The sequence below is a fragment of the Sus scrofa genome, chromosome 1, assembly GCF_000003025.6.
Source record: "Sus scrofa isolate TJ Tabasco breed Duroc chromosome 1, Sscrofa11.1, whole genome shotgun sequence".
In the NCBI taxonomy this organism is placed as follows: Eukaryota; Metazoa; Chordata; class Mammalia; order Artiodactyla; family Suidae; genus Sus; species Sus scrofa.
Genome location: NC_010443.5, coordinates 195,927,786 through 195,941,695, shown reverse-complemented (window position 1 = coordinate 195,941,695; position 13,910 = coordinate 195,927,786). Strand labels below are relative to the sequence as shown.

The window sequence follows — 13,910 nt, the reverse complement described above, 5'->3', positions numbered from 1 at the left end:
CTTTCTTGATGATCAGAATAGCTGAGACCAAGATCCCTTGGGAATGGCACCCAGAGTAGGTGCTAGATCTACTGGGAGAAGAAAGGAGACTTGGATGAGGAGGTGGGAGGCCTGATAGAAACTTCCTAGGAGTGTATCTTAGTCTTCTGCTGGCTAAGATGATGACCATGCATTGGGTGGCTACTTTCTCTTTATTCTATATACCCTATACCAGACCATGCCCAGGACTGAAGCACAGTCATAGAGTTAACCCTTCCACTCTTTATTTTCAAAGGTATGATCTTATGAGACAATGCTGGCGGGAGAAGCCTTATGAAAGGCCCTCATTTGCCCAGATCTTGGTGTCCTTGAACAGGATGTTAGAAGAACGAAAGGTGAGTATGGAGGCCAAAGCAGGGATTCTTTAAGTGGAATTTCTCATGTGTCCACTGTGGCTAAGTTACAATTTTGGAGGGCGTATTGATTTTTATATAAGGTATAGTCACATAGAGTACAACAACATATTGAACTGGCTTATTTGAGCTAGAAGGAATCTTAAATCTCATCGGTCATATAGCCTGGCCCTTTAATTTTATAGAAATTAAAATAAGAAAGAGATTTAAGAGAGGAGAAAGTGCCATGCCCAAAAGACAACAGAGTAGGGTCTAGAGGTTACTAAGGGGAGGGTCAGGAATTCTATAAAAAATTTCTAGAAAGTGGTTGACTATACAGATCTAGGCTAGGGACATAGATTTTGAAAGTCATCAAAACCTAGTTGGTAATTAAACCAGAGATGTGGATGAGATCAACAGTGGGGGGTGGTGAGGATGAGAAGCAGCCAGAGGAAGGGGCCATGGCGGATGCTGGGTACAGGACGGACCAATGTGAGACTTTGAGAAGGAGAAACCAGGGGAATGATAAAGTGAGAGCAAGCAATCTTACTTGTAGAAGAAAACTGTCAAACAGAGCAGAGAGACTGAGGACAGAATAACATCCCCCTGACATCTGTCTGGGTAAAAAAAAGCTAAGGAAACTAGTATTATTAAGTATTGCTGTAACTGCCCCCCCCCCACCCCAAGGAGGCAGGAGGGAGGCTGCCTGTGTCTCTGAACCACTCTTGTTCTTCCAGACCTACGTGAATACCACGCTTTATGAGAAGTTTACCTACGCAGGAATTGACTGTTCTGCTGAAGAAGCAGCCTAGGACAGCCCATCTTTTATCTATATATATTCTGTCTCCCTTTCACTGGCATGAGAGACCCGTGATACCTGGATGCCAAGCCAGCCAGCCTCTGCCCAGAGAGGTGACATAGAATATGGACATGTATATAGATTGCTGTCTGTCTGGGACTTTCTCCATAAGACCTCTGTGTGTGAATCTATAGTACACTCTGACTCTACTAGGACTGTATATACTGTTTTGAGTAAGAATGTGCTGGACTCAGAATGCCTGTTCGTGGTTTCATATGCAATAATATATTTTTCTAAAACATGGACTTTATAGGAAGGTGTGAGAGTACAATTAATGTAGTGCATAACTCATTGTTAGCCTGGATATTTTTGATATTTACCTATATAATGAAGGTAGAAGAAAATTTTGTTAAGAAACCTAATGCTGACCCTGACAGCACAGGTGAGAAAAGTAGGGGAAGTGAATGAGTTCTAACAGGACATGGATTTAAGTTACTTAAAAGTTCACCTAAGTGGTATCAAAGAGATTCTTCTCTCTCTAAACTTCTTCCCTCACCTGTAGAAGCCATCTCAATTTCATTTGGTAATCTGACATCTTTGTCATGTGTTTTCTGAGCCCACAAGTTGGTCCAGAATGCTAACACTGAAAAACAGACTTAAATCTCATTCCATAGAAGCCTTAGAGCTTATAGAGAAGTATAAGTTCCATAAATTAATAGGATTTAGTTTTAGTTTCTCTGATAACATTGATGTGTTTATTAAGAAATTAAAATGGGAATCGTGGAGTTATATTTTGGGAGACATGTGACATTTATCCTATCAAATTAACATCCCTACGTGTATTGCACATTGTAAAAAGTTTGTTTTCATCAGTTATGAGTTTACCATTTATATTGTAGGCACATGTTGCACTGAGATCATACAGTAAGTAAATAAATGTCTTGCCTACTCACTTTTGGTCCAGGAATGTGTCTCAGAGATATTGCCAAATGTCTGGGTTATACCTTCAAGAAAGTATCTTAAGCTCACAAGATGAGAAACATCTTCCAGAAATATTCTACTGTCTAACACGCTTTCTTGCATCACTGACATTAGGCTTAAGAATCCCTTTTAACTGTGTTGCAATGTTAATAGTTCAACATATTGCATAAAATTCCATATTCCTGCCGTCTGCTCAAATTTATGCATATCAGCAATGACCAGGAAACTGTATTTCTCCGAAACACTTTCTGTATATTAGTTCCTTTTTGCTTTTCATCCAGATGTTGTGATGATACTCCTGACAACTTCTGGTTTGCATGTACACAGAACTGAACACGGATGATCTGAAAATTTAGATTATGTATTCAAATTTTGCATGTTCTTTGGAATATACAACAACAGCTGCTTTTTCTATAATAGCTTAACCTTCTTGATTATACCTATTTAAAATAATTTAAACTTACATCATTATGAATTTCCTTCATGTCGAGTACAAGAGAGAGATGGCTGAAGAAGTCCTTGGGGTAGCAAGAAAAAGGTATTCAGTGATACTTAAGATTCACTTGTAAATTCAAAATACCAAGGCAACAAAACTTGAGGTGTGATTGCTGAGGACACATCACAACTGTCAGAAGGCCACCAATTTATTCCTGGCATGGAGACCACATGATAACTCATCTCTCTGACTCATCCATAATATGGTCAAAGAAACCTGTGTAGTTTTGTAGCATGTTAACAGCCTTAACATTAAAGATCACTTACTCAAAGGTCAATAGTTAAACCAAATCGTCATATTGTTTCCATAGGCCATTTCCACATTATCAACAAGCAATTAAGAAAGAAAGAACCAACCACTTAAAAGGAATTAGACAATTCTAGTATTGGAATTGGTAGATCCATAGAACAATGCCTTAAAAAAATTGGTGAGTTGTTGATATGAATCAAAGTAGCCATACATGCATAAAAAACACATCACACAATAGCCAAATGATCAAAAATTTTATGATAACACACTGAAAAGTTTACATTTACTTCCATATATTCTGTGAGGAAAATCCCTGCTTCTAAATAGGTTAGCTAAAGAAAACTGCTACAATTTTTTAGATAAAGATGTTTTTAACCCCAAGAAGTATAATGGTTCTAGGTATTTAGAGAGAAAAAGAAATTTAGGTAACTGGAGAAATGACTTTTTTTCCAAAGTCCTGGACCCATTACTTCAACTTTAAACCATCTTCCACTGTTATTCACATACTATCTACAAAGATGAGTCAAATTCCAAACAACCTAATTCCTTCTCATACCCCTTCCCAGCCATATTGTGGAAATTTAACCTTTAAAATGTATAAATAAACCTCAACAATGCTTTTCCTTCTCCTCTTCTCTTTGAAAGTAAAGTGTCAAGAAACCTCATGTAATTATAGACCAAACTCTACTGCCAGCAGTGGAGGCCAAGGAGTCACAGAAGCAATGTGGAGATTTAAGATATTCTTGGGTAAAATGATTACTTCTTTCCTTTCAGGTCATCTTTTACCTTCCAGAGGACAAGCTCCATGCAGGCAGTTGCATTTTCACTTGAATTGTGACCTCCAAAACATATAGAATAAAAATAACACATTAGACATAACTCTATCTGCATTGTTACCCAATGGATGGTCTCAAAATGAAGCTTCGAGTTTGTAACAAAATTAACACTGGTCACTTAACAAAATATCATTATTTTGTATCTAGAGCAATTCCTACTGGTTGCTTTAAAATGTTTTACATAATCTAGATGAACAATTACCTCCCTGTTCTACATAGCCTGTCCTCAGTCACATGGTCATTACGCTATGACTAGCTAGACTTGAATCTCTTTTTAAGGGAAATATAACAACAAAATGATGGAGTTCCCGTCGTGGCACAGCGGTTAACGAATCCGACTAGGAACCATGAGGTTGCGGGTTCGATCACTGCCCCTGCTCAGTGGGTTAACGATCTGGCGTTGCCGTGAGCTGTGGTGTAGGTTGCAGACACGGCTCGGATCCCGCATTGCTGTGGCTCTGGCATAGGCCAGTGGCTACAGCTCCGATTAGACCCCTAGCCTGGGAACCTCCATATGCCACGGGAGTGGCCCCCCCCCAAAAAAATAGCAAAAAGACAAAAAAAAAAAAATGACAGGAGTTCCCTTTGTGGCTCAGTGGAAAAGAATCTGACTAGCATCTATGGGTATGCAGGTTTGATCCCTGGTCTCTCTCAGTGGGTTAAAGATCTGGTGTTGCCATAAGCTGTGGGTGTAGGTCGCAAACGCACCTCGGATCTGGCGTTGCTGTGGCTGTGGTGTAGGCCAGTGGCTACAGCTCTGATTCGACCCCTAGCCTAGGAACCTCCATATGCCACGGGTGCAAACAAACAAACAAAACAACAAAACCCAAAATGACAGATACCACTGAATAACAGAGATCTGACAAGAAGCCAGAAATAAGAGATGCTAGAAAAAGTACCTTTCTAGACAAAGAGTGACTTTAGATACAAGATGACATGGTTTTAAAAAGTAGATAAAATTTACCCAAAATATCAAGCCCACAGTTCTGGTGAAAAAAATAAATGATGTCTGAGATTAAGTGAGAAGGACCCACACTTCTAAAATGGTGTAATATTTTTGTTTCTTTCTGTCATTCTGAGAATTGTGGTATTATTTTTAGAAGACTTTGTTTTCTATAGGGTATTTTTGTTGTTAGGTGAAATATTTTTATGTCCGTGGTTAAAGATTTTCAGTAGAACACATTACAGATTTTATAATAGAGTTTTGTGGGAATTTGAGATATGATTTTTTTTAAAAAAAAGCAGGTGTTAAAAAAAAAAGATCCTCTGCAAGATGGATCTAATAGACAGGGAATCCAAGAATAAAGACCATATTGGTTAGTATCTAATAAACATAGAATGAAAAATAAAGACTGTAAGATAAAGTCTGTATTTTGTACAATAAATTGTACAATGATCTGAGGAACATCCAATATCTTAAATATCTGTAGAATATATAGCATTATAATATAATTTTAACATCATCTAAATTAATGTTCTATCTTGTGCGAAAGAGGGGTCTATGTGGACATGCACAAATGCATGGAGTAACTAACCTCCATTCCAAGCCAGGCTCTGCTAAACTGTGCGTTTAGCAATGCCACTAACAGGGTAGCTGGAGGCTGTGCTTGTTGTATCTGAGTAACTTGTTTAATGTTGGGTATTTTTCATCAGAAAAACCAAAAACAAAAAAGTTCTGAAAGCAATATCTACCAATCTAGGACAGAGCAAGTGCATGCATAATGAACCGACTGAATTTGAGTTATACTTCTTATAGCACACATACACTATTTACCCTGGGTGAGATAACTTTGGCCCAATCAATTAAAAAATCTCATTTATGTTTAGTGAAAATCACATATGAAAAGAAGTACACAGCAAAATTTAGGATGGAATTAGATCTCCACACCAACAAAGATTTCATGCATAAATTCAAAGGCCAGGCCACTTGCCAAACCATGATCTGGTCACCATTCTCAGTTTAATTGCTCTTTTGATGCCTCTGGAGCATCTAAAATGATACCAGGTCATAGGCATAAAACACATTTTACTTAAGCAAAAGTTTAGGATTCTTTACCCAGGAAAGAACCTACAGGGAAACATTTCAAAGAATAGATCTTTACCATGAACCTCATGATTTATTCAGTCAAGTCCGACTTAGGATCCTGATATTTATCATGAACAAGCAAGCTCTTACCATCATCCTGAATGATTCTCTGTAGGTAGTCAGCCACTAGACTCTTAAGGGATCTTTTGTGAGGCAAGCCTAGCCGATGTGGAAACATAACCGTCGTGTCCACAACTGAAGTATGAATTAACTGTCAAATGAAAGAGAAAAATTTTTTAGAACTTTGTTCCAAAGTAACTGTAGCAACAGTAACTGTGCTATAAAAACTGTTAATGCTACCTGCTCAACAAAAACAAGTAACACGAGCAGTTACAACAGGTCCGTCACTGAGAACTTATGTGGATTATCTCACTACAACTTGCAGGGTAATCTAATGTGGGCATTTTATTGTCCCTTTTTACAGTCAAGGAATGGAGGCTTCGAGGGGTTAAGAAAGTTGGCTAAGCTGAGTTAATAAAATGGAAGGAAATCTAATCTAGGCCACTGACTTTCAAGTCTATTTTCCTACCACCAGGGGCCAGCATGAGTTCAGACATATTCTAATAATTAGTTGGGGGTGGGGTGGGGGGTGATAAAGGGTGAGCAAGGCTCCTTCCGCATTGTGACTCAGCTGACAGGGACAAACTGCAAACCAGTACATGTCCCATTTCAGTGTCTCTGGGGAGGGAGCATGGACAAGGATTAGCCCCATCTAGGTCCACATCCCGTGTTTACACATGGAAAATGGTGAATACATTTTACTGGCATTTAAGTAAAGCGGGATATACAAGATGAGTACAGGGAAGAAGGGTCAACATAAATGAAAAGCCTATACAGTCAGACACCAGTTTGGATTCCTCATGAGAAGAGCTGAACTTACAAAAAGCATTGAAGAATAGCCTGAGGACAAGAGTAATTTAAAGACTGATGGAGAAGAGAGGGGGTGGAAATGCAATGTTTAGCACCTATTATGCCATGTCCATAAACACTTTATAAATTCTCACTTAACAGCCACCTCCTAGGTACTGGTTCCTGGCTGCAGAGTATTGAGCAAATGAAAGAAGGTGGTGATAGAAATAGATAAAAATAGACAAATTTGCAAGTATCTGGACAGGAGAAACAGATTGATCATGAGAAATAAAAAGTGAAATGGTTTGAAATTTTCTGGTCTGGGAGACAGATGAAATAGAATGGTTCCTGAGAAATGAGAGACAGGAAAGTCATGGTGAGAAATTGATTTTCAGAGGCAATGTCTGAGGTGACAGAAGGACATCCCTGTGAAGAGTTTTCTTACAGAAAACTTATGTCCCCAGCTCTCTTTGCCCACACTTTTGGAGGGCTCTGGGTGAAAGCACATTTCAGTCTCATCTGTCATATGCAGAGAAAACAGTGCTGTTTAAAACAACCATGGATTCCAGCTTTACAGAGGAAGAGGTGGACATTGACTTAGTAAAATCAAATGGCCTTACTTGTATTCTTACGCTAAAGAAGCAGCTCTTCTCTGCATGAAGGTAAGTCCTAGGGGTGGCTGAAGCAAATACTCAGGCAAGGTCCCCAGAGTCCTAGAGCTGTGCTGTGCAGTATGGTATCCACCAGCCACATGTGGCTATTTACATTTAAATTAAGTAAACAAAATGCAAAATCATCTTCTCAGTTACATTAGACACATTTTAAGTGCTTGATAGCCACATATAGCTAGTGTTTACCACACTGGTTAGTGAAAATATAGAATGGAAAGTTCTATTGTAGAGCACTGTTCTAGAACTGGAGTGACCACCAAACACTTTCTTCAAGTGCCAAATTATAAGTATTTAAGGCTTGCAGGAGACACCATCTCTATTATAAGTACTTGGCAATGCTGCTGTAGTGTGAAAGCAGCTATAGAAAATACATAAATGAATGGGTGTGGCAGCTCTGTTCTAATAAAAATGTCTGCAAAAAGAGGTAGATGACATGGGTCACAGTGTGTTGATTCCTGTTTTAGAATAGAGAGCAAAGAACAGACCATTTTAACCTGGAGTATGTTAAGTCTGTCATGCCAAGAAAAGTAAACATTCCATTTGATTTTAAACCTACCTATAAAGTCAACCTGACTTAATACAAAAAAGTATCTTCAAGTATGTGACTAAAATAACCTGTTAGATAAACTTAGTCTTACCATTTGAATATTAAAGACAATGATCAAAGGTAATGTCAGAACAAACAATGATGTTGGTTTTATCACAGTTGATGATGGACTTTCTGATCTAGATTAGCCAAATGACTTCAGCTATCTTACACTGCTTCTGGTTTACAACAGTTAGACAATGTCATCAGTACAGACAGCGATTGTCTTCTCTGTCTTGTTTAAAAGGGCAAATCAAGCATCAATAGTTACACAATGATAATGACTATCATAGTAACACATACGGTTTTGTAAAAATATGAATCTGTAACTCTTTACCTTAAGAGCATACAAACTGTGTTCAAAGCTATGTCCAATTAGTATAGTGTCAGCACTGAACAGGTTCAACAAGATGGCTTGGACATCACAGATTGAGGTTTTAGTGTTCTTCAAGTCATTTTCAACCACACCAGAAAACCTACTCCAATAAGACACACAACACATGGAAGTAACAAATGCAACTTAGATTTCATCAGTTAGAACACATTACTGACTCAATGTGATAAACATTCTACTGAACAGAACAAAGATCTTATTGTATCACTGTCAACTACCCTTTTACTAGGTTATATTGATATAGCCTAGTAAAATTATTCATTTGGATTAATCTAACACTGGGGGTAGGGGGACACTATCACAAGTTCACAAAGTTCCTTTGTGAACTCACATCTTTGTATAATTTGAGTTCTATCAATGACAATTTAGTTAAATGGCCTACCTCCCATTAAGGTAAACCTAGAGATGAAATGTGGGAAGCATGAAAAAGCAGAGTCTAGACAACCTGCTTTGACTCACTTACTATATTTATACTGTGACTCACCACATTTAATTTTCAAAAAGTTACTTAATCTTACAGTTTAAGTCTTCTCATCTATAAAGAGGGTTAATAACCAATCTTAATGGCTTATAAGGAGCCAATGAAAACACATGCATTCAGTGAAAATACATGCAGAAAACCGACTATCCTAGTAGTTTTTAATGAAGACATAATAAATAAATGTTCAGAAATGTGGCTACTGCTGTGCTTTACTGCAATTCAGGAGGAAAAGAGATAAAAATATTGCAAAGGTATTTTCAACTTAAATGATATGTTGATATTGTTGTCTCCTATAAGGAACAAAAGATACCTGGCCCCATCATCTGGCTTAGTTACAGAATGTGATGCATAATCAAATATTTGGAATAAGAGGATGGAATACTTGGGTTCATGTTAAAGCAGCTTTTAAAGAATGCAATGCAATGAATACTTATGATTTTTTTCTTTTAGGATTCAAAGGTTTTTTTAAAAAAATTTTAATGCAAGCCCTTCAGTACTCATTTTGCTGCTATAACAAAAGCATTTCCTGGCTTGTTTTAAAAAGGAAAGATTCCTTTAAACCTGTGGAAGAATCAGAATAAGAATATGATACCTTTAAATATAGTACAATTTTATTTGTCAATTACAGCTCAACGACTTTTTAAAAAAGAGTAATTAAAATAGATGGGGCTATTAGGATATGGCCAAAATGAGTAGGAAAAAAAAATGAGGTCAGGAGAGAAATTAGTAACAAAATGCATTTTCTGATAACAGCAACTTTTATTACAATTATGTATACAGTTATTTTTATGAACTGGGGAGGAATTTAGGTTATAAAATGACTCAGCAGAATTTTCTATAATTATTCTTAAAATGAATCATAACTTTTAATACTTGATCACCTTGCTTTACTGTGCTCCAGAATTATGGACATACATATATATTATGTTTTACATATATAGCATATTGATTATGTATTATGTATAGTATATATTATGTATAATATATAGTAATTAATGTATATTATGCATAATATATACTATAATATAAACTATGTACCATAGTATAAAATGCATATATTAGAGATGATATCAAGTCATTTGTTCATATATGCATATGTGTGTGTGTGTATATATATATATATATATATAAAATATATACACACACACGCATTCCATTGTAGAATTCATCAAAGAAAATTGGATAAATACAATCATATCTGTAATTAACACTTTTAAATTTTCATTTCAGAATAAGATCAATGTCTTCTATTTTATATTTAAATAAACAAATACGTCATGTCATATGGCTTATATGCCTTTAAGAAATACAATTCAACTTATCAATGACATTATTGGGTGTTTCATGTGAGATTTTCAAAAATTAAAGTGTACCATTTCAAGTTAGCATTGAATTTGGATCAAAACTGTCATACTTTTAATAATATTAATAAAATAGAAATTGCACTAGACCATCCTGCTTTGGTATCCTGCATGCCATACCAAAGCTATGTATACTTAGTGACACATGCACAGGATTACAGAAGTTTTCATCTAATGGGAATAGGGCGGTATTTTAAAAAAGAGCTGTTAATGATTTTATAAGTAAATGAATGAATAAAATAATCTATTCAATAGTTTTGCCTGTCTTTCTAGCCTCCTACCTCTCACGCCAACATGTAAACATCATGAGGGCTAAGGCCTTTCTTTCTTACTTAGGGTTGTTGCCCAGGACCTAATATAGTGTCTGCATAATTTCAGCAAGGTGCTCAATAGAATATGAGTATTTTTGAATAAATGAATTGGTTAAAATAGTGTAACTCATGCTCTAAAGTTGACTCCAATAAAGGTACCTAGGCTAAAACTCACAAACTTCATGTTGAATGTTCCATAGCCTCTAAAACAAACCTCTCTGCATAATACATACCTAGTGTTATAGTCAATGATCTCTTCATCTGGTTTCACAAATGTGTCATAGACCACCTGGAGGCTGGAGTCTACCACTGTCACGTGAGTGAGTTCTAAACCTTTGGCTGTATAGCACTATAAAGACAGAGATATTAAATATACATACCATATTGAGTAAAGATATTTTAACAGATTTTTCTTAAAGGAATATCTCTAACTAGACTATACAATTTAAACATATCATTCAGTTTTACTAACAAAAGCCAGTGAGTGGAGCTGTAAAAGATGTTCCAGGCTTTAGTTTTTCTCTAATGTTAGTAATATTTCTGCTAATAAAAATAATTTTATTTTCTTGGCTTAGACTTTATAACTATTTATATTAGATATCAGTGCTATCCAAAAGAACCTTATATAAAGATAAAATGTTCTGTTTCTGTCCTGTCCAACACGGTAGCCACTAGCCACATGTAGACACTGAGTATCTGAAATATGGCTAGTAGGACTGAGGAATTGAATTTTTAACTTAATTTTATTAAATTTTTTATTGAGGTAGCATGAGTTTAAAAGTTTCACTGTACAATATTATATTTTGACTTCTATATACACTACAGTGTGCTTTACCACCAAAAATTTAGTTTTCCCATCACCATACAGTTAACCCCATTTACCCATTTTGCCTGCTCCCCCCTCTTCCCTCTAATAACCACTACTCTGTTCTCTATATCAATGTGTTTGTTTGTTGGTGGACACCATACTGGATGACACAGTTATAAACTTTGTTGAATAAAAAAAAATCCATACTATAGTTCTACAAACATGGCACCATAGAGGAAAACATGGCAATGATATTTGATTTCTAAGCCAGAAGCAGCTTTTGTTTCCAATTAAAGAGCTAAGCTTGAAAACTGAACACTTTCCTTCTAAATTTATTATAATCAAACTCTACAAATCTGCTTTCCAAATATGCCACAGTGAATAAAAAAATTTTATGTTTTGTTAAAGATGACTGTTCTCACAATGTTTGACACATACAGAGCACTTTTCCATATATTAGTGTATCTGATTCTCACCATCACTGTGCAGTTATTATTAACCTTATAATATACAGATTAGAGCATCCAGGAGGCTTTTCTGATAAGCAGTGGAGCTTCCCAGGTCTCATGATTCCAAGTTCTCTTTTTTCCCCTACTGTTTAATATTGATTCTCATATGAAAGAAGATAAATTCCTATAAATATTTTACTGTCTCTATAAATAGGAATTTAAAAAAAAGTATTTAAGCCTTTATGCTGATTTGGGGTACAACAGTAGTATTCATAACATTTCCCACTCATGTAAATTTTAGCAATGTGATGAGCAGGATGACCAGTGGTTATACATAAAGAAAATTAATAAATAATTGAAATAGGGTCACAGGCCAATTCCTGGCTCCATCATTAAGTGCAGGAACTCCACTAAGTCACTTAAGTCTTTTGAGCTTCAGGTGCTTCATCTGAAAATATGTGAGCAACAGTCCAGAGTTACTTGGGATTGAGTGAGAAAGCCTGGCAAAGTTCCTTACACACATAAAAATAAGGCAAAATATACAAGCAACATACCATCTGACAATTCACAGCAAATACCCTGTGATTTCCATCAGGGGGTGGGAATTTAACAAAAGTCTTCACAAAGCCCTCTAGGTTTTCTTTTTGGTCATGAACATGAAGCTGCAATGAACACTGTCAAATAAGTTACTGTGTGTTTTGGCAAGACAAATTAAGCTCATAAAATTTTATCAACTGAAAATAAGTGAATTAATGATATGAAAGGCTTATAGACACCCAAGGTCTGTGCTGGGGGTAGCAACTCCGGTTCTGAAACAAGCAGTGTTCTGGAAGACAAGCCCTACCTTGGCAACCTGACATCCAGGGGATCCAACGACACCTTCACAACAGCTGTACCATGTTTCTAAGCCACCAAGGACTGAAAACCACATAAAAAACAAAAATCAAAACAAGCAAGCTTGACAAGGTAGAGTAGCTAACTCCCAGAACATCTTACCCTCAAAGACCTTTAAGACCGTACCATGCAAATGTTCTAATATTTACAACTTTGCAGTTACTTTTCTAACTATTATGTAACCAACAGGAAAAACCCAACACCTAGAAACAGAGTTCTCAGGGGTTGCATTTTGAAGGTGAATTATAATTGCCAATATCCTGAACACCTTTCTCCCCTTCTTCTCCTCTCTCTCTCTCATCCTTTGTCCTCAGCTCCCCTCCTGGTATCATTTCCTTATCCTGCTTTGACTCTACCTCAGTCATCCTCTCAACATCTTCTCTTATTCCCTGATCTTTGTTGGAGTACCCTAGATGACTGGCTCCAACTACTACCACCTTCTCCTTTCTTGAATCTGAGTTGTTGATCTGACTCAAGAATGTTACCCAGGAAGATGAGATTAAGATGGCAGAATAGAAGGACTGGAGCTCAACTTCTCTCCTAAAAACAAAATGCACAACTAAAGACTGAGCACTCTTCACCCAAATGGACTGGAAACCTTAAAAAAGATATCCTATTCCAGAAGAAAAAGAGGAGGGGCAATTTTGTGATATAAACAACCCCATACCTGCTGGGTGGGAAACTCCACAGATTGGAAACTAACTGGTTCACAGAGACTCACCTACAGAGGTGAGAGTTCTGAGCCACACATCAAACTCTCACGTATGGGGATCTGGCATGGAGAAAGAGCCCCGGAGCATCTGGCATTGAAGGCCAGTGGGGCTTGTGTGCAGGAGCTCTACAGGACTGGGGGAAACGGAGACCCCATTCTTAAAAGGCGCACACAGACTTTCATGTACACTGGGTCCCAGGGCAAAGCAAAGTCTGCATGGGAATCCGGGTCAAACCTGACTGCAGTTCTTGGAGGACATCCTGGGAAAAAAGGGGTGAACATGGCTTGTTGTGAGGGAAGGACATTGAAAGCAAATCTCTCAGGAACATTCAGCAGCCCTGCCTTTCTCTGGAGGTGACCATTTTGGGAAAATCTGGCCCCACCCATCAGTCAGTGCTGAGAAGCCACAGGGCAAACAACAATCCAGGTGGGATCACAGCCCAGCCCCTCAGTAAACAGGCTACCTAAAGACCCCTCAGGCACACAGATGCCTCTAATCCCATCCAGAGACTAAGCCCCACCCACCAGAGGGATTAGAATCGGCTCCACCTACCAGGGGGCAGGCATAAGCCCCTC

General features: G+C 37.3%; 2 protein-coding genes across 9 annotated transcripts in view; one reads left to right on the top strand and one right to left on the bottom strand.

Moving 5' to 3' along the window:
* Positions 1-3,519, top strand: part of TEK (TEK receptor tyrosine kinase) — a 114,118-nt gene extending 110,599 nt beyond the window's left edge. For 5 of the 7 annotated variants that reach the window (XM_021062688.1, XM_013993491.2, XM_021062680.1 and 2 more), the window contains 2 exons: positions 275-374; positions 1,109-2,123. In XM_021062688.1, the coding sequence (XP_020918347.1) occupies positions 275-374; positions 1,109-1,183 (175 nt within the window). In that variant the 3' untranslated portion in view covers positions 1,184-2,123. Of the gene's footprint in view, positions 1-274; positions 375-1,108 lie in introns of all 7 variants that reach the window. The other 2 variants (XM_021062678.1, XM_021062669.1) reach the window with 1 other exon arrangement.
* The window catches only part of LOC102166359 (RNA exonuclease 1 homolog), a 43,365-nt gene continuing 32,590 nt past the window's right edge, over positions 3,136-13,910 (bottom strand). The window contains exons 11-16 of one of the 2 annotated variants that reach the window (XM_005660054.3): positions 12,573-12,646; positions 12,283-12,402; positions 10,705-10,820; positions 8,262-8,400; positions 5,909-6,029; positions 3,136-3,735 (exon numbers count right to left, since the gene is read on the bottom strand). In XM_005660054.3, the coding sequence (XP_005660111.2) occupies positions 3,653-3,735; positions 5,909-6,029; positions 8,262-8,400; positions 10,705-10,820; positions 12,283-12,402; positions 12,573-12,646 (653 nt within the window). In that variant the 3' untranslated portion in view covers positions 3,136-3,652. The remainder of the gene's footprint in view (positions 3,736-5,908; positions 6,030-8,261; positions 8,401-10,704; positions 10,821-12,282; positions 12,403-12,572; positions 12,647-13,910) is intronic. The other variant, XM_005660055.3, reaches the window with a different exon arrangement.